Source organism: Hippopotamus amphibius, chromosome 4, assembly GCF_030028045.1.
Source record: "Hippopotamus amphibius kiboko isolate mHipAmp2 chromosome 4, mHipAmp2.hap2, whole genome shotgun sequence".
Taxonomy (NCBI): Eukaryota; Metazoa; Chordata; class Mammalia; order Artiodactyla; family Hippopotamidae; genus Hippopotamus; species Hippopotamus amphibius.
Window position 1 is genome coordinate 88418934 of NC_080189.1, and position 21001 is coordinate 88439934.

Below are 21001 nucleotides of genomic sequence, written 5' to 3' on the forward strand. Positions count from 1 at the left end.
AATGGATGGTTTTGCCAATCAATGGCATAAACTACATTGATTACATTCTCCCAGTTTCAGGTACTAAGGACAAGGATACAGATTTATCTTGAATAGACAGCAATACACACTCCCAAACTTGGACAGCCGTTGGACCCCTGCCATCTCCTTACAGAATAGCCAGAGGGTGCAGTGAGCCCTCACCCCCTCGGGCTCTCCCCCATGGAGAGGTACCAAATATCAGTATGGGCACAGGATAGCCTTCTCGGACTTCACATTTTATTAACTCCCTTTCACATTAAAAAGGGAAGTCAGGCTTTGGATGCTCATCAGATCATCTTATTCATTAAAGCGATGCATTCCCCCACGGCCCTGGGCGCTTGTCTTTTGTCGATGCTGTGAGTTTTCACCAAAGTAAAAGTCTACAGTAAATGTTACTCGTGTCAGATTTGTGCAGTTCTTCGTGAGACTGGGATGTGGTAAAGGTGTTCCAGACCCCAGGAGCCAACCTGTGCTTCTGCAGTATTCTCTCAGTGGTGGCCTCTCGTGGAGTCTCCTCCAGGAGTTCCTTTTCAGCAACTCCAGCAACGTGGGCAGGTACATTGCCCTGGAGATACCTTTGAAAGCCCGTTCTGCTTCTACGCGCCTGCGCTGGTGGCAGCCATCTGAAAATGGGCACTTCTACAGTCCCTGGGTTATCGACCAGGTCAGTGCCTTCAGGATGATCTATTATAATGTTGTCAGTTGAGCTACATATGGCTTTTGAAAGCAGTTAGTCCAGCCCCTCGCTCAATAGAGGAAGCCCAGGACCCACAGTTGGGTGACTTACCCAAGGGCACACAGCTAGATTAGACATGGCATTTAGCTTCCTTTCATTCTCTGTTCCTTCAGCGGCCTGAGCCTATAAAAATAAACGGCGCAACAGAAGGCCCAGGTCCTGCTCATAGAGGATTCTGCCATATGGATAGAGGGACTTTATCAAGCGTGATATGAGGCTGTAATTCTCTGAAAAGGAAAATGTGCAAATTAGCATTGGTGGCACATGCAGTAGTTCCCAAATCCTCTTTCCTAGCCTTTGAAGAAAAAATAAATAGATCTCCCTAACATCCTTATGGACAGTTCTAAAGAATCTTCATACATAATAAAACGCATATCGAATAGAACTGAAAGGACCTGTTAACAAACGGTAGAGTCCATGCAAAGAATTGGAACTGAAATGCCTAAGGGCACAACTGTCCTTAAATAGAAATTGTGCATGGGAAATAATCACACGTAAGCCAAATATTGTGTTCCCAGCTTGGGTACACGTAGTTTCCAAAGGCACAGTTTTGCCCATGAAGGCTGTGAATGGTTTTGTCAGTCTTTCCATTTGTTTCTGTAGCTTCTTGCCGGATGGGCAAGCAGACCACATAAACAGGAGCATTCGGGAGGTGCCCTAACATTGTGCTTGCTGTAGAATACCAGTTCTGAGCAATCTGACACGTAAAAACAAACGAAAGGGACGGAATGTCCTCCTGTCTCGAAACCAAATTGAAAAGTTGTTTTTTAAAAAATATATTCCAGATTCTTATTGGAGGAAATATTTCTGGTAATACAGTCCTGGAGGATGATTTCACAACTCTGGATAGTAGGAAATGGCTGCTTCATCCCGGAGGCACCAAGATGCCTGTGTGTGGCTCTACTGGTGATGCCCTGGTCTTCATCGAAAAGGCCAGCACCCGTTATGTGGTCACCACGGACATTGCTGTGAATGAGGAGTCATTCCTGCAGATAGATTTTGCCGCCTCCTGCTCAGTCACAGACTCTTGTTATGGTGAGTATTCCCTTCGCAGGTAGAGGGACAGACGAGTAAACGGGCATGCAAGGCTGCCTGTGTCAAAGGACTGTGCTACCCCTCCAGGAAGTCTGTCACTAAAACACAAGGGCACTTTCAGTCAAACCGTAATTGCATTCTTGAAAATGTTGTGTGTAAATTGAGTTTTAGAAGTTTATTTTTTAAAGCCTCAGAATGTGAGCTTATTTTTCAGTGTATGTCCATGAAGACTTCTTATTTTTATAAACAATAACCCCCAATTTATCTCTTTTTATAAATCCAGATTTTTTAAGTATTGTATTTACAGAATAAAGGGTTCTCATCATGAAGAGAATGTCAGAATAAGCAATAGGATTTACCCATGATATTTGTATTTTACATTTAATTTAAATTCATAGGGCTTTAGATTAGTCTAGTTATTGTCTCCTTTCCAGCTCCCAGGAATCATGAAATTTTGTTGTTCCTATTTTGTCTGATACTTTCTGCCACTGTGGGTCATAGCATATTCTAAGCCACTCTGATTGTGACCAGTTTGCGTCTTCTAGGTTGTGCATACCTTACACACACACACACACACACACACACACACACATATACACACACACATGAGCCTATCTTAGGAGCAATAAAAACTGACATATTTGCATACTTGGACCCTTCACTGGAATTTGCAGATTTGTGAGGATTCTGGGGGCCTTCTCTTCTTTCACCAGCCTGTATCACTATTCTTCCAAGAGATCCCAACTAGAATGTTCACAAGGACTTTGTTCTGTTTTAGATTCTTGGGACCCAAAATGTGGAAAACTTGGTTACTTCCAAGGTCCTGCAAAATCCAGATTTTTCATATTTCTATTAGTCTGAACTTAATGGACAGAGCTAAGAAGGAAGCCCAGAAGTACTCTTTCTACCTCAGACTCAGTCAATACTAAACTAGTCAGTAGAGGTGGAACTTGGAAAAGTATAAGGTACACACCTGTCTTCATTAGGTACAGTCTAGTTGAGAGGATGCTTCAGAAAGTGAGTCCGATAAATGACTAAATCAAGTGCTCTGTGGAGTGGTACTAGTGCAGAATATAGTGAGTTCAGCTGAGGAAGAGCTAACCAGTGGATGGCCAATCCAAGAAGTTTGGGAAGATTTCACAAAGAAGCTGAGTCTCTAGTGGGCGTTGATGGTTGGAGTGAATTTGAAGGGTGAATGGGGAAGAGAGGACACCCCAAGCTGGGCTGGCAGCATAAGGTTGGGATTCTCCTGGTCCACGGGGAAACCATGAGAAGACCAGCCTGCACAGGCAATATTTGCCTCTAATGGAGAGCAGAGTGCTCATTTTGAAAATAGGAAGGCACTTTAAAGTCCTAGACACCCACTCCTTTATTAGCATAGGAAGTCAATGAGAGGCCATGGAGGTGAGTTATGACATGGTCAGCCTGCAGCAGAACCAGGACTGAAGCTCTGCCCGGTCAGATGTACTTTCTACTGTAGGCTGGGGCAACCTCTTGAGAAAGACTGAACTGAGTGAAAAATGAAAGCAGAAGGTGGCCAGGCAGAGTTGGCAGCAAATTAAGAAGAGCATTAAAAGGCAGGCACAGGAATTGGTGCTTGACAAGGTCATGAATAAGAAGGCACAGGTGCAGGGGAGTGGCATGGCGGGTTTTAGGGAGATTAGCCCAGGAGCCAATGAAGATGGGTAGAGAAGAATCCCAGCAAAGAAGTGTCAGTGGTTATCTCTGTAGGAAGTGATGAAATCCGGAACTACATGGCATGAAGAGAAAGGGAATGGATGAAACTAGTATGAGACACTGCAAACCAAAAGAAAAGAAGCAGCAAACCTCAAAAGCAGTGACATGTTGAACATAGAGGGTAAAGAAGAAAGGAGTAAAATTTCTAAATAATTTCTAAATTTTGAACCCAGAAAATTAGTACAAAAGCATTGTCACTGGTAGAATTTGGTAGTTAAGAAGAGATGTTTATTGATGAGGGAAAATGATGAGTTTTTCTTTAGTTTGGTGAAAATAGTTTTAAGTGGTGATACCTTTAGTGCGGAGGACTTGCGATGTAGAAAGCGGGAACTTGGTCTGTACTGTGCACCACAGTACACCAGCATCCAGGACAATGCCAGGCTCAATAAACATTTGCTGAATGAATAAAATCAATTTTGAGACGTAAAATTGGGAGATTTGGGCACAGAGATAATATTTGAAGCCCAAGGAGGATACATGTAGAATAGAAGGCCAGAATTGGAGTCTGAAAAGATGCCCGTAGTTGGGCTAGTTAGCATAGGAGTCAGAGGGAAGTAAGACAGGAGATTCAGAATAATGTCCTCCAAAAGAAAGGAAAGTTTCAGGAACCAGGGAGTATTCAATAATGTCCACAGCTGCAGGGAGGACAAGAACAATGAAGACTGAAACAGGCCATTGTATTTAACTAGAAACAGCCACCAGGAGTTTTAGAGCCGTGAGTGGTCCCGTGCTGGCTGCACAGGAGAATCCCCTGGCCAACTTTAAAGTTCCCAACACCTTGGCCTGCCCCACAGAGTGAAATCACAGTCTCTGCAGGTGGGACTCTGGCATCAGTAGTTTCTGAAGGTACGCAGGTGATTTCAGTGGGCAGCCAAGACTGAGAATCATGGTCTTTGAGAAGGCAGTTTCAATAGAGAGGTGTGGGCTGAAGTAGTTTATAAAGTTCTTAAGAAGGGACCAGAAAAAGAAATATAAAACATAGGGTATGGGTTGAATATTTTGGAAGAAGAGAAAGGAAAGAAAGAAATCTCTTTCCATAGACCCACAGCCTGACTGCCTGCTTTGGCATGAATTGCATGGCCTTTGGCTACCTGTTTATACTTCTCTGATTTCCCAGTATACTCCATCACACAGCAAAGCAGGATATATAAACAAAAGAGATTTTTCAATTTCTTAGGAGTTTCGCCTATACCAGAGAAAATTTGGCATAAGTTGGTCAGGATCCCTATAGAATGGTTAAATTTTGAGAAGTCGTCTTAATGTTTTTAACTCTTTAAAAACTAATCATTATAACATATGATTACTATTTTCTGTATTTGTATGTGAACTTTTAAACAGACAAAATATATTAAAGTTATTATAATACATAAATTATACCTAATTTATAGAATGTATTTATACAATATATATCCTGTAACTATTAGATTAAATAATAAATATATAAATTATAACCATTATTGCTTTAACTGCATATGAAGCAATAGTTCTGTTATAATTGTTCTGAAAATTTCTCAATATAAGAAGTGATACAGGAAAATTTACTTTATGGTTCACCTGACCATATTTCCTTAAAAGAAAATTTATTTTAATATGGAAAGTTGAAAGTAATCACTAGTAATATACAGAGGGAAAAATAAAACCAGGAAATATATATAGGGGAAAATCAAATGGACATTTGATTGAAATTAAAACATGTGAAAACATAAGTAATTATGGTTTCTGGATCTGCAGATATGTATTTCTAACCAGAATAATGCTTCCTGTTTCAGCTATTGAGTTGGAATACTCAGTAGATCTTGGGTTGTCCTGGCACCCATTGGTCAGGGACTGCCTGCCTACCAATGTTGAATGCAGTCGCTATCACCTGCAGCGGATCCTGGTGTCAGATACTTTCAACAAGTGGACCAGAATTACTTTGCCTCTCCCGCCTTACACCAGGTATGGATGTTTCTGCACGTAATGAATCCAAATGTGATATAATTTGGCAGGTCTGATTTCAGCACGACAAGTTTAAATGAGTCACAGGAGATTTTGTTACTTGTTGATGGTATTGCCATGCATGCATTATTAAGGTCATCTTAATATGTGAAAAAGAAACCAGTTTTTGTGGTGACATTGTTCTACATTTTCCCTAAATCCAGGCCTTTCTGACTTTTAGCTATAATATTTTTGTAAATGGCATATGACAGAAAACAGTGGCCAGGTCAGTGAGCTTCTCCAACTTAAGACGCTATGCCAAGAACAAGTCTTAATGGATTTAAATGGAGTCTACTTTCTGTCAGTCAGACTACTGTAAATATAGCAGTGAGGGGTATCATATAAACGGATGTAGCACTTAAATGTGTGTTAAAATTACTGTCCGCTTTTGAAATGTTATTTTGAACAGTACCTTGAGAATTATCATCTGGTGCATTCTTTTATGTGAAAAACAATTGTAAATGTTCCTTCATGATGTCTTTAAGAAATGACAGTGGCTTAATAAAACTGCCTGGTAGACGTTGGTAGAGAAGTTGAGTCTAAACTATCTGTGTCGTAAAGGTGAGCAGGGAGGAAAAGAGAGAGAGAGAAGTCAGCTGTAACCATTCATTCAAAGGGGTTGAGGGAACATTCAATCAAGATGTGAAGACTGAACAGGAGGCTGCAGTGGGAAAGTTTTCAAAGGAAAGGACAATGGAAGATGGGGTCAGGGAAGAGGATGCAAAGAGAACTACAGGATTGAGACTGTATACCAGAGATAGTTACATCTTGGGCAGTAACAAAGGAGAACAGGAATGGGATTAGCTGGCTACAAGGTTGGAAGAATCATTCCCAGGAGTCCTGTGATCTCTGGTGTCAGTGTTAGAACTCATTTATCCCATGTCCCTCTGGGCACTTGTCCCTGTGTACCTGCTTGCTTGGAGCAGAAGCCTAAAAGAATGATGAAGATTAAAAGTGTGGAAGGTGACTTTGATTTAACTAAATTGATTTAATGAAAATAAACTCTGAAGACAGAAAAAAAAAAAACTTCTGTGTATTTGTACTCCTGTTTGAATAAAGCAGAGAATTCACCTTGCCTAGTGGGATAGTGTTACATCCTCTCTCTCTTTTCACCATCTAAGTAGAAGATGGTAATCAGCTGCTGCCTTTAAGAAAGAAGCAAAGCAACCGATGCAGCCTGTGGAACAGGAATTATAGTTTGGGCTCATTATTGTTCTCTTGCCTCCCCACAAATGAAGAACGAATAAATCTTCCCAGCAAATGATCATCAAATTCAGCCATTCATCTAGGGCATAACTTTTCCTGGGATTACCATAAACAGGATGGTTTCAGTTACTAACAGCCTAGGGCTCCTCTACAATTGCTGGCTCAGGGGTACGAGACTATATTAACTATCAGCAGAGTTGCCAAGTTTAAATGAGATACGTGAGATTTTGTTGCTCGTTAAAGGTATTGCCATGCATGAATTATTAAGGCAATCTTAATAAGTAAAATAGAAAAAAAAAAACTCCATTAAGGCGGTAGTCTTTTAAGTCATTATGAATTTCTGTGAATTATTACCCAGCTACTTGGTAGCATTTTGCAAATAAACGACATTCTAAGATATACTCCAGCTAGTCATTATACCCTTGAGTCTTTTACTCAAGAAAAATAATTAATCCTCATCTTTTAATCTATCTTTTGTCTCTTGCACATACCCATAAAAATGTTGACCCTTTCAAATGATGTTTGAAAAACCTGATAAGCATCTTTTCATCTATATTGAAAATATGCAGTTTATTTTATTACCCTCAAAGCTCATGTTGTACAATGGTGTTAAAGGCAACACTGCTTTAGAACAAGGCCCTTTGGGTAGAAACGTGCATGGATGGAGCCCAAGCCAGACCCGCTTCTCATCATGCTCTGCCGTATGCCGAAGGTCATTAAAACAATGTGCCAGACTCAGAGCACTTTGCCTCAAACTCAAGTTAGCATATCTACACTATATCTGCTTTTATATCCAGCTGCTTTTTTTTTAATTAATTAATTAATTTTATTGGCTAAGTCGGATCTTCGTTGCTGCACCTGGGCTTTCTCTAGTTGTGGCAAGTGGGGGCGACTCTTTGTTGCGGTAATGGTAGGACATTACGCCTAATGTCTTAAGTTCCTGCCCTGGAGGAGGTTAAAATCTGATTATGGAAAGTAAACAACTTAAAAATAATATGTGTGCATATCATTTAGAGCTTCACTGAGGAATGGGCTGGAAATGCTGTAGGTATTGACAGATGGGAGACAGTGTTGAATGCCAGAGTTAGAGAGTGTTTCATGGAAAAGATGGGTCCTGGCCTGAAAGGATGGCTAGGACTTAGATGGGTAAGGAAAAGAACATCATAAATTAGGAGAATAGTGTGAACAGGGCATGTGAGCCTGCAAGAAGCACAGAGGTTGCTGGTTAAAGGGGGAGCTCATATCTGGAAGCTGTGGGAAGTTGTTTGTTAGTAGAGTCCAGTTAACTTGTAGTAAGCATTAAAGCAAAGGAGTTTAGACTTGTGGGGAAAATGAACTATGGTGAATTTTGAGCTGAGAATACTCTCCCAAGAAGACAAATTGGGAGAACAGAGAGACTCAAGTAAGAGAAAGACAAAGGCTTTCTCTTACTTGTGGTAATGACTGTGCACGAAGTAACAAGGGTCTGGGCTACAGCTAACATGAGGGGGATGAGGCAGATATCACAGGACATTTCAAAGAAAGAACTGATAAAACTCAGTCACTAACTTCTTCTCCACTGCACACATCAAGAGATGACTCTAAAGTTTGAAGCCTGAGAAAGTGGTGAGAAGAAGAGGGGAGTGAGCTAAAGCTGATTCCAGGAGGGACAGTATGGCAGACAATCAAATGATGCTGAATAAAATGTGATTGAAATATCCTTTTGACAGAGCTATGAAGATTGCAGCCCAGGGGAAGATAATAAACCTTGGGGGCAGGAACATAGAGGTCATAGGCAATGCTGTAAAACTGCAGTAGCTCTCCAGAGGAGAGCATTTTAAAAGAAAAGAAAGGATCCCTAAATTTAATAGCAGAATGAGTGGAAATAGCTATTAGAGGAACCGGGAGGACACAGTCAGGAAGGTAGGAGAATCAGAATAACATGGTATCCAAAAGCCACATGAGAACAGAATATGAAGCAGGAAGAAATGATCATCAGTGACAAATGCTACGGAGAGTCGAGAAGAAGAACATTTCACAATAAATTAGTTACTAGAGTTTTCAATAAGGAGGTAGTCGATGACCTTCAAAAGAACAGTTTCAGTGAGATACTAGAAATAAATACAGCTTGTCTGGCATCAGAGCCCATGGGCTTAACCTCCATATTAGTACTACATCTTGATTGCTTCCCTGAGAGATATGGTCCTAGAAGAAATAGGAAGAGAGAATGCCCAGTGTTCTTGAGAAAGGCTGAAAAAAATAGGAAGATGCCAAAATCAATTTCATAGCCCCTACTCTGAATCTGCCTTCTTCTCCTCTTTTTCATAGCCTCTACTCTGAATCTGCCTTCTTCTCCTCTTTACTAACCCCAGACCTAAAAATAACAGGTGGCTCAAGTGGTTGGGTTCTTGAAATGTCACCTGAGAACCAGGGTGAGTCAGTGGAAGGGCAGGTAACTGAAATCCACCAAGAAAGCTGGGGTGGGGGAGCTGCCACTGGAAGGCTCAGGTGTGACTTGGCTATTTTAAGTCACAATTTGAAAATGATCCATTCCTTTCTGCTGACCTTAATGACGGGGCTGATACCACTGTCTTTAAAGATTAACTGCTACACTTTGGAAGCCAGGTGGTTTTAGCCACAGCATGGAAGTTACTTAATGTGTGCAGGAAGTTTAAAGGAATGTGATAAGCTCAAGGAGGGGCAAAAAGATTGTGGAAGGATTAGAGTGATGGAATAGGGTTGGAGGAGTCTGTAACCTTTTTGCAGGTAAACAAATTTAGAGAGGGAGGATATTTTTCAATGATATTCCTAGCTACTGTAACTGCAAAGTAAAGGTTTTATTCTAAGAAAACCAAATAACTAAGCATAATATTTACTGGGTTCATCATGGAGAATAGTTGAGGGAATTACGAGTTCATTTTTTAAAAGAGAGATTATGTACTTTCCCTGGTGTTCTTTATTTCTGTCTATTTTTTGCTTCCAACTTACAAGTATCTTTTGAAAGACTTTTTGCAAGCATTCATATTACTGAACATCTTGTTAAAATGTTTCAATCAAGTCAAGGAAACCTTGGACTTCTCTTACATTTCCATCTTCTCATATATCATTTTGATGCTTTGAACATCCCTGCTATTACTTTACCAAATTTATGCTTGTATCTCAGGACTACAGGACATAAAACAATTTCACCTGGTGTGAACCATGGTACTATTGATTGTCACATACTGAATATATTAATATATATTTGGGCTTTGGGTTGAGACAAATTAAATCTGTTTCCATTTCCGCTACAACAGAGAATAAAACTATCTCCAAAAATTTTGAAATCCCTCTATGCTTTCTCACTTGTCAAATTTGCTGCCAAAGTTTTACCTGAGAATTTGAGACTTGACTGTGCTTTGTGTGTATGCCTTGTATGGATTCTTAAGATTGTTTTAACAATTAAATATGTCATTCTCCATTTAGCGGGTATTTTGTAAGTTATAGGAAATTTCTCTTAGTTGAAGGATAGTAGGTTGGTCCAATGTATTTGATGCCCTCAGTGGGCCTACTCAGAGCACTGTAGTTTCTGTTATCATTACTAATTAGGATTATTAGCAGAGATAATATAACTTTATTTTACAAAAAAAAAAAAAGGTATAGCCATTCTCTTACTTGTAATCCTCAAATCAAAATTTTACTGTGAGTTTGAAGGGACCAACAGATTATTATTATTATTTTTTTTTTTTTTGGCACACGGGCTTAGTTGCTCCGTGGCATGTGGGATCTTCCTGGAGCTGGGATCGAACCCGTGACCTCTGCATTGTCAGGCGGATTCTTAACCACTGCGCCACCTAGGAAGCCCCACCAACAGATTATTTTTGACTCACATTTATCTATTTAAAATCCAGACATACAAAATTATAGAGAATAGTGTACTATACTTCAATGACATCATCACTCAGCCTCAACAGTTACTGATTCATGACCAACCCTGTTTCATCAATAGCACCACTCACTCCTGCCCCCTGTACTATTTTGAAGTAAATCACGGACATTGTATCATTTCAACTGTAAATACAATAGTGAATATCTCTAAAATAACTTTTAAAAAAATAACTGCAAAATCATTATCACACCCAAAATTAATGATAATTTCTTTTTCAATACTTACTTAGTATTCAGTGTTCAAATGTCCCTATTTGTCTCATAAAATCTGTTATAGTTTTTTTCAAGTTAGGATACAAATCAATATAATTGATTGACGTGTCTCTTGTCTCCTTTAACCTCAAGGCCCCCCAGCCTAGCTTTTAAGATGAAGACTGAGACACAGAGAAGTTATTTGATTTCCCCACAGATACACAGTCAATGGCAGAACCAGGATTGCACCAAAGTTCTCCATTTTTCCTCTATCGAGGAAGAAAAAAAGGCCATGTGGGGTGGCTTGTTTGAATTCTTCTATTGCTAACTCTGCCATGTGCTTTCCACCCTAGTTCCAGAGAGGTATCATGAAGGATCTAGGTCACCTTATAAGGGCACCTTACCTTTATCACATCTGCCTGGGGTCATAGCCTGTAGTCCAAACGCTTTCTCTTATGCTAATATTCAGACCTCAGTGACTTACAAGAAATTTAGGAAAAAAGAAAATTAAATGACAGCATACATTCTTTCACGGACAGATTAGTGTTACCTAAAAATCCCAAAACGTGTACTCAGTGTCCTATATGTTTCCAATGCTAATTATAATTGCCGAGAGAATTTTCTGCCAAAAGATCTGGCGCCCCCTGCCAGCTGCCAATTCTATGGTCTTCCAGCCTGTACCTGCCATCTAGGACACAGCAACCAGCAATGATGTGCTAAGTGAGGAGATAGGGTTCTAGATTCAAAACTGAGAAGCTATACAAGCCTCCCTCCTTGACTGGCAGTCCTCACACCTGTGAAATGAGACAGTTGTACAAAACAGTTTCTAAGAATCATCCTCTCCCCGTTTCCACCCCAAAGTGTGACTTCCTTCTTTTGTTCATAGCTCAGTGTTGTCTTCATCAGGGTCTCCCCCAGATCAGGGTCTCCCAGTCCCCTGTCAGATGGCCCACCTCTTTAGAGCCCTTCACAGGTAATTCATTCACACTTCTGGTACCAAAGTTCACGCCTTCTTTCCAGAGTCTGCTTTTATCTGTAGGTCATAGGCTATGATTCTCTGCCCAGTTGCACTGCCCTATGCTTCTTCCCCGGTATATGCCTATGAGTGAAATTGCTGGATCATATGATAACTCTGTGTTCAGCATTTTGAAAAACTGGCAACCTGTTTTCCCACAGCGGCTGCACCATTTTACATTCCCGCCAGGAGCACATGAGGGTTCACATTTCTCCACATCCTGGCCAACACTTGTTATTGCCATCTTTCTTAATCATAGTCAAATCTCAGTGGGTATGAAGTTGTATCTCGTTGTGGTTTTGATTTGAATTTCTCTAATGACTAATGATGTTGAACATCTTTTCATGTATTTATCAGCCATTTATATGTCTTCTTTGGAGTATTCTTCACTTTTGTCTAACACAGAGAACTAGAGTCATGTAGGAAATGTTATGCTCAATATAAAGGCAAGGTCTTAATTAGCAAGGCAAATATGGGACACATTTTGAAATGAGACAGACGTTGCAGAACCTCTAACTTAAACACAGAGGGCATCTGCCTGGGGACCATACAAGTCCTGTACAAGGACTTCAACTCTGCCCTTGAATTGCAGAAGTTAAGATAGACTTGTGTGTATATACAGCAGCAATAGACAGAGCCATCCACAGCTAAACAGTTGTTCAATTTAGGGGTAATGGTAGGAATAGGATTATTTTGTACAGGCTGAGATAGAGTTTTGAAGGGTTTGCTTATTGAGACTATAGAGTAATAATGAACCAGTAGATCCTTGCCTTGTCTCAGTTTTGTGACTGAAGCAGTATGATTTAGGGCACTGGGCTTCAACATCTTCATTGGTAGAATCAGAGGCCTGGCTATATTTTCTAGTCTTAAATATTTTATGTATCTCTCTGAGAGGGAAGGAAACATTAGGGAAGAGTGAGAAGGCTTTTTAAAAATTATGTATTGTTTCTATCAGAGGACGTTTTCTCATGATGATAATGGTGACAGTGAGGCCTTCATAGGTAGACAGAGCCATCCTGATATAAAAGACTCTGAAAAGTGTATGAAAATTTATTAAAAGGTGTGTAGACAGTGTAGGGAAAGGTTCCTTGGGAGAGCAGTGATGGAAACCATACTCTTGGCAATGACATTTTTAACTGCCTAGCAATGGACATTTAATTATTAAGCAACACTTATGGAGCACTTGCTGTGTGCTGGAGAGGGAGGGGAAGTGATATAAATTCAGAAAAGACGCAAGGAGAGACATTTCAAGGATATGGGAAAAGGAGAAATATGCTCTGGGGCCATTTCCCCTCCAACTCCAAGAAGTAGCAGCTGGTGGTGGCTGTCATTATGAGGAAGCTTCAGGATAAATGATGACACCTGCCAAGGGACTTCACCAAGACACTTGCAGGTCTTGGTAAACATGAACTAATTAATTTTCACAACACCCTTGTGAGGTGGGAAGTAGCATTTTCCTAGTTTTACAGATGGGGAAGTGTCAGCATGTAAACATAACTGATTTGGCCCCTTTATATAGTGAAGCTGCAACAAGGCTGGGAAAAGAAGTTCTGGAAGTTCAACTTTCAGACTTTCATTTTTTGACTTATATTCCAATTTACCTCCTTAGTAAAAGTGTTTCCTTTTACTAAATATTGGACAGTGCATATGCCCCTGTTGTATGGGATACGTATAGTTATTCCCAAGAATATAAAACCATCGCATTTTAGATGGGGGCCTTAGAAATCATCCAAGGTAACCCTCTTTTTGTATACATTAAATTACTCACCATGGACATAGAATTTACTAGGACCAGGGTAGAGATTAGAGCCCTTGTTTATCTTTACTTTCATTGGCCAACTCTGGTTTTTGTACATTCTACACATAGTCTCCTACTGTTTCCTTTTCTGTGGAATGCCACAGAGTTGTACAAACTGAAAATGTCATGAACAGAAGTCCCCATGAAAGCTATCATGCATCTGGCTCTTAAATCTTCTGTACAATCTCTCTGTTAAGTGGCTGCCCAGACTCTGCTTTGGTACAACCAGTGATTGAAAAGCCACCACCTGCTAGGCAGCTCTGCCATCTCCCAACTGCTAGGAAGATCTCCTTCCCCTTTAACAGCCGTCAAATCACTGCCCCTCCGCCACTGACCCCCAGCCCCTGCCCAACTACTCTCAAGATGTCTCCTGTTCCATTCTTTCTGGCTACCTTTATTGCTGCCAAGTAAATATTCTTTCAGTAAATGTTTATGAAGCCCCATCTATAGGAGTCACCAACAGTAAAATGATAAATAAGGAGAGTAATCCAACAGAGAAAACTACACATAAATAGGCTCTTTTAATAAAAGGTGATAAGGGCTTTAATAAAAGGTGATGGATTGGTGAGAATGGCCATCATCAAAAAGTCTACAAATAATAAATGCTGGAGAGGGTGTGGAGAAAAGGGAGCCCTCCTACACTGTTGGTGGGAATGTAAATTGGTGCAGCCACTCTAGAAAACAGTATGGAGGTTCCTTAAAAAACTAAAAATAGGGCTACCATATGATCCAGCAATCCCACTCCTGGGCGTATAATGGAAAAGACAAAAACTCTAACTCAAAAAGATACATGCGCCCCAGTGTTCAGAGCAGCACTATCACAATAGCCAAGACATGGAAGCAACCTAAATGCTCATCAACAGATGAATAAATGAAGAAGATGTGGTATATATATACAATGGAGTATTACTCAGCCATAAAAAGGAATGAAATAATGCCATTTGTAGCAACATGGATGGACATGGAGATAATCATACAGAGTGAAGTAAGTCAGACATCGAAAGGCAAATATCATGATATCACTTATATGTGGAATCTTAAAAAATGATACAAATTAACTTATTTACAAAATAAATAAACTCACAGATGTAGAAAACAGATTTATGGTTATCAAAGGGGAAAGGGAGAGGGGAAGGATAAAGTGGGAGTTTGGGATTAACAGATACACACTACTCTACAAAAAATGGATTAAAAAGGACCTACTGTATAGCACAGGGAACTATAGTCAATATCTTATAATAATATGAAAAAGAACATATATAAATATATATATTAAACTGAATATATATATACACACACATATATAAACTGAATCACTTTGCTGTACACCTGAAATGTAAATCAACTATACTTCAATATAAAAAAATTTTAAAGGCGATGGAGCATGTATAAAATATTAGGGGGACAAGGAAATCTTATTACTTGCCTACTATCTATACGTACTGAAGATACAAAACAATATTCCTTGAAGGAATACAGAGATATTTCCTGCCCTTCAGAAACATATAGTCTAAAAAAACAGAGTAAGTATGTAAGTGTTTACTTGTTATTAAAATCCAAGTAATGCTATGCTATGGAAAATATGATATTCCACTGTGTTCTTTATAAGATGTTGCTGCATGTAACAGACATAGTTAGTAATAAACTTAATCATTAAAAATTAACTGATTAGCAGAAACATCGAGTTGCACAACCCCAGGGGGGCATCTTCACATTGCTTACTGTGAGAATACCAACTCCCTGCACTTTAGAGCACCTACTAAGGGCTAAGTGCTGTACACTGAGTGTATAACGTTGAACAAAAAGGGATTAACCCTACTCCCTTATAACTTTTCTGAGGAAGAGACAGACATTTAAGAAATACATATGCAAATAAATATATGACTGCAGTTGTAATGAATACTATAAAAGGGAAAGCACCGTTTGCTGTGGAAGAAATGTAATTTTTAAAGGGATCTGAAAGAATATTTCTCTATGAGGACCTGACATTTGCTCTCAGACCTGAAGGACACACAGGGGTTAGCCAGGCAGAGAGAAAGGAAAAACATGCAGGCAGAAGGCAGGAAAGAGTTTGGGGAGCTTTGGGAGCTGAGAGGAGGAGCAGGGCTCCAGACGTGAGGCTGAGGGACTGGAGGAGAAGGCTCAGCTCTGGCAGAGGCTGTGGGCCAAGGAAGAGCTTGGGGTTGAAGTTAAGTGCAATAGGAGGTGACAGGCGGGTGTTAGGTAGACGTTTCTCCACTGAGAAGAGCAGATGGGAGCTGGCGAGCAGGACGGGTTGTGGAGAAATGAGTGCATAGATACTCAGTAAACAAATATCAGACGGAACGATTTGTTTTCAGAGTGAAGATTTGAGTTCTGTTGTCTCTTTTCTATTTTCTAAACTTAATATAAAGGTGTTCATTTAGAAAATTTTAAATCCTTGCTGTTATTTGGTCTTTGGTCCTGCCTAAAACAGATATCTCTCAGTCCAGTGGTTAACATATCTCTTAATGACAAAAGTATATAAATCCATAAAACAAAAGTTGCTTTGGCTAATTATTTCTTCCATGGTCTTTCAATGTTCAAGCTCACTTAAGCCTCAGGCACAGTTTGGATTTTACTGCCATCTAGTGTCTCTAAACACAAAAGTTCATTTGTGTTTCTGAACAAGACACTCCCCCAAGCTGTGCAAATGAGCAATTATATTTCTGCTTCTGGAATGGGAGAATCTCTGCTTGGGTTTTATTTATATTGCATTTAAATCAATATAAAATAGGTCTGGTGTTACCACCCTCTCTCTTCTCTGTCCAGTTATCTAGGGTTTCATCGATCCTTCTGATTTACACCCCCACTATCTTGCTAAGGCTCTCATTGTGAGAATTCTTCGTAAATGCTGACCAGTGTGCCCAGTGCACAAAGGTGTCTGACCTTAGGGAGCACGTAGGAGCTGAAGTCCTCTCCCCATCTCAAATGCAGAGGGGTCGTGGCTGCTCAAAGACAAACGTCTTTTCCTAAAATACAAGTATAAGTGAGCAGCAGCCCTGGCATCCCTCCACAATGATTTCCACACAAAATTCGGGGCTCACTGGTCACCTGAGGCTACTGGTTTTAGCATTAGTTTTAGTTTCTGTTTTAGTCTGTTTTCACAAGACTCAAAAAGCTCATTGGCCCAAAATATATTCTCAAGCTATTGCAGTTTGGTTTGGTTTTGTTAATCAAAGTTTGGCAAAGAATTAGCAATAATGAACACTTTTTTTTGGAACGCAAGCTAGGATGTGTGTGCATTTGTGTAACACTCCTCCACGCACTTGTTCAAACAGAACACGTTCTCTTGTCCACAGCATCCTTCATTATAAGCCTCTTTTTCTTCAAAGGTCCCAAGCCACTCGTTTCCGCTGGCATCAACCAGCTCCTTTTGACAAGCAGCAGACGTGGGCAATAGATAATGTCTATATCGGGGATGGCTGCATAGATATGTGCAGTGGCCATGGAAGGTGCATCCAAGGAAACTGTGTGTAAGTAGGCTTTTTTCTTCCTTCTATAGAAAGTTCCTGAGTCACATTCCAGCCAGGAGATTTTTCTGAAACTGATTTTTTTAATCACTCCCATGCCTTAGGTTATACATGTTTCCTAAAGTCTGACATTGAGCTAACTGTGGAGTTCGTGGCTTCATTCTTGCTTAGAGGTTAGGAACTGAACAATAGCTATCTTGTAAGGAGAAGGCTGAGTTATAATTGATTGCGTTTTATTTTCTTCTATGTTTCCGTGATACACCTGAGCTTGAAAAAGACCTTAGAAGACGTGCAGGAGTTCAGTATGTTCTGACTGAAAATAATAACATCATAAGTATTTTTCTCACTTAGGTCTGATTGTATGTAATAATATGCATTAATTGTGGTTTGAATGGTATTCCTGTGCTATTTGCATAAGAAAATACATAAATGCCTGATCAATTTGCCAGGTGTATTTGTTGGAGAAACTTACAGTTCTGCTTTTAGAGAGCCTTAGCATCTTTGGAAGGATCTAAATAAAGTGTGTGTGTGGTGTGTGTGTGTGTGTGTGTGTGTGTGTGTTGTGTACTATGGTGCTCTTGCTTTATTTTCAAAGACTTTACTGTTCTGTGGGATAGTATGAATGAGAATGCTGATAGAGAATTCACAGCTCCTTCTCCACTGTTCTCTGCACGCCTGGGGAGTCTTTCCTTTGATGAATGATCCTAGCCCCTATCCAACATGGGCTCGGAGACCCCGGAGCCTCCCAGTCCTGTATTCATCTTTCCTAGGACACCGAACAGGCAATTCAGTCCTGTGGTCAACGATGGCAGATGCTATCCAAAGTACCCTGTACTGTCTGGAACATGGCCTCTTGGATTCCTGATTGGCCCAAAGCCTCTATTAGAAAGACCAAGTTCACAAATTATTAGGACCAACAAGTTTACTTTGGTAGCTGCAATTGCTTCTCCGCCATCCAGAGCTGTGCTGTGTAGGGACAGGGCTTTAGTAAATTCTTTCAAGTTGCTTCTTTCTCTCCACCAGTAAGTCCAAGTCACTACTTTAGGAGTGCCTAGAGGCAGTTAATTCACAGCTTATTTCTAACCTAAAGCACTGTTAAGGAGAACAGGTGAATTCCAGCAAGCTCTGTGAAGATACCTGATCTTTCATCATCTTGGACTAGGAAAAGAGTTAGCTTCACTAATTTGAGAGCACACTTGCAGGGGCTTTGTTTGATGTTGACTTTTCTTTTCTCTTTCTCCACTTCCAGCTGTGATGAGCAGTGGGGTGGCCTGTACTGTGATGAGCCCGAGACCTCCCTTCCAACCCAGCTCAAAGACAACTTCAATCGGGCCCCATCCAACCAGAACTGGCTGACTGTGAATGGGGGGAAATTAAGTACCGTGTGTGGAGCTGTAGCTTCGGGAATGGCTCTCCATTTCAGCGGGGTTAGTATTTAGCTGCTGTTTACTCCTTCCTGTGTCCTCTGAGTTCCCCTCAAAAAAGTTGAGTCTCTTTTGAAGTTTAATTGGCAAATCAGGATGCAGAGTTAGAGATTCTAAATGTACAACCCTGATGTGAACTCGCAACTTTCTACAAATCAGAAAATACTAATTATTTTCAACATTTTCCTATCTCAGATCAGTCTTGACAATTTAATTATGCAGGGTGGTGTCAGCACAGGCATATTTAAGTACGCATTTGAAAAGGACTTAAATGAATTTCCACCCTGGGATAGAGAGCTTGCACAATGTGTGGGGGTCTTCCATCTAGATGATGTTCCAATTGAAAATTCCTGAGCTTGCAACAAATTTGGGATTTAAGGAGCCAAAAATCTGGAAAATGAGCTTCAGGGTTTCCTGAATTTATTAACAGTAATTAATCCTTTATATAACTTATCCAAGAAAGAATAATTATTAGTAATTTCTAGACATTTGTATTTATAGCAGATTATTTTGAATGATAGCAGCAATGTTAGAAAATTGCTTTGAGAAATTCTATAGTCATTCTGCATTGCTGCCAAAGATGACTTGTTTAAAAGAGTTTCTCCAATACTATAATTAAATACCCTTCAGAGGCAATTTAATTTAAAAAAATTACAAATTCACTGTCAGTTCTTTATTTCCCTACCATGCCCTACGTTAGAGTTTGCATTTGTGCCAATGAAGTGTACTAGTATTTTAGCCCAAGAGTAGCAAGAGGACATACAGCATATAGGATTTTTATAATCATCAACAGTGATTAAGAATGCAATAACAGGGACTTCCTAGGTGGTGCAGTGGGTAAGAATCCGCCTGCCAATGCAGGGGATACGGGTTCAATCCCTGCTCCAGGAGGATCCCATGTGCCGCGGAGCAACTAAGCCAGTGCGCCACAACTGCTGAGCCTGCGCTTTAGAGTCCGTGAGCTACAACTATTGAGCCTGTGTGCCGCAACTGCTGAAGCCCACGCACCTAGAGCCCATGTTCCTCAACAAGAGAAGCCCTGGCAATGAGGGGCCCATGCACCACAATGAAGAGTAGCCCCCTCTCGCGCACCTAGAGAAAGCCCATGTGCAGCAACGAAGACCCAACACAGCCAATAAATAAATAAATAAATAAATAAATGTATTTAAAAAAAAAAAAAAAGAATGCAGTAACAATACTCCTCCTAGGGGCTTCCTAGGTGGCGCAGTGGTTAAGAATCTGCCTGCCAATGCGGAGGACAAGAGTTCGAGCCCTGCTCCAGGAAGATCCCACATGCCACCGAGCAACTAAGCCCGTGTGCCACAACTATTGAGCCTGTGCTTTAGAGCCCGTGAGCCACAACTATTGAGCCCATGTGCTGCAACTACTGAAGCCCACGCACCTAGAGCCCGTGCTCTACAACAAGAGAAGCCACGGCAATGAGGAGCCCACGCACCACAAGGAAGAGTAGCCCCCACTCACTGCAACTAAAGGAAGCCTGCGCACAGCAAAAAAGACCTAACACAGCCAATAAAATAAATTAATTAATTAATTAAAAAAAAAAAAATACTCCTCCTAGCTTAGATGGAACTCTAAGAGGCCTAGTTTTCTTCATATGTTCAACTAAGAAATGACTATCTATGTTAATGAATTAATATAGAAAACATTAAAATCAACTATAAAAGTTTAAAAAGCTTACAACTAATATGGCTAATTATAATTAAGTTGTAATACATTTTTGGACATCATTTTTAAATTTCTTATTAAAAGAGACATCTCAATGCACTATTTTATTAATAGCTGGTGCATTTTAAAAAATCTAACAGATACCTATAAATAACTAGAAATAATTTAATAAAAATATAGAATAGTTACTTTAATTTCATCTCTCCTATTGCTTAGAAGAAAATAGAAGAGACTCTCTTTAGAATACATTGCCCTTTGTAAGTAAGTTTTAATACTGAAGTTTCAAAGTTCAGCATACATTTGCTGTGTACCTACTGTTTGCTAGAGGCCATAGTAGGAGCTAGTATAATAGAAAAGAAAATCATTATTACAATACTGTGTGACTTGTAAAAGAAAGGATGGAAGCCAGAGAATACCTAGAACCTGTAATGACGATTTCTTACCACTGTGTTGTTGCATTCTGCTTCTTTTGTTTAGGGTTGCAGTCGGCTGTTGGTCACAGTGGATCTAAACCTCACTAATGCTGAGTTTATCCAATTTTACTTCATGTATGGATGCCTGATCACACCAAACAACCGTAACCAAGGTGTTCTCTTGGAATATTCTGTCAATGGAGGCATTACCTGGAACCTGCTAATGGAAATCTTCTATGACCAGTACAGTAAACCTGGGTTTGTATTCTGTTTTATCTCTAATAACTAGTATGTTGAGCAAAGATGCTTGGTAAAGCCTGCTGGCAATCCATCACAGGGACCACAGGGACCTGGACCACATCAC

The 21001-nt window shown here is 40.1% G+C and overlaps 1 protein-coding gene across 2 annotated transcripts in view; it reads left to right on the plus strand.

The window, feature by feature from the left end:
- RELN (reelin) overlaps window positions 1–21001 on the plus strand; it is a 494116-nt gene that overhangs the window by 436060 nt on the left and 37055 nt on the right. For both annotated transcript variants that reach the window (XM_057732969.1, XM_057732970.1), the window contains exons 44-49: window positions 427–685; window positions 1543–1792; window positions 5299–5467; window positions 16977–17117; window positions 18364–18541; window positions 20702–20895. In XM_057732969.1, the coding sequence (XP_057588952.1) occupies window positions 427–685; window positions 1543–1792; window positions 5299–5467; window positions 16977–17117; window positions 18364–18541; window positions 20702–20895 (1191 nt within the window). The remainder of the gene's footprint in view (window positions 1–426; window positions 686–1542; window positions 1793–5298; window positions 5468–16976; window positions 17118–18363; window positions 18542–20701; window positions 20896–21001) is intronic.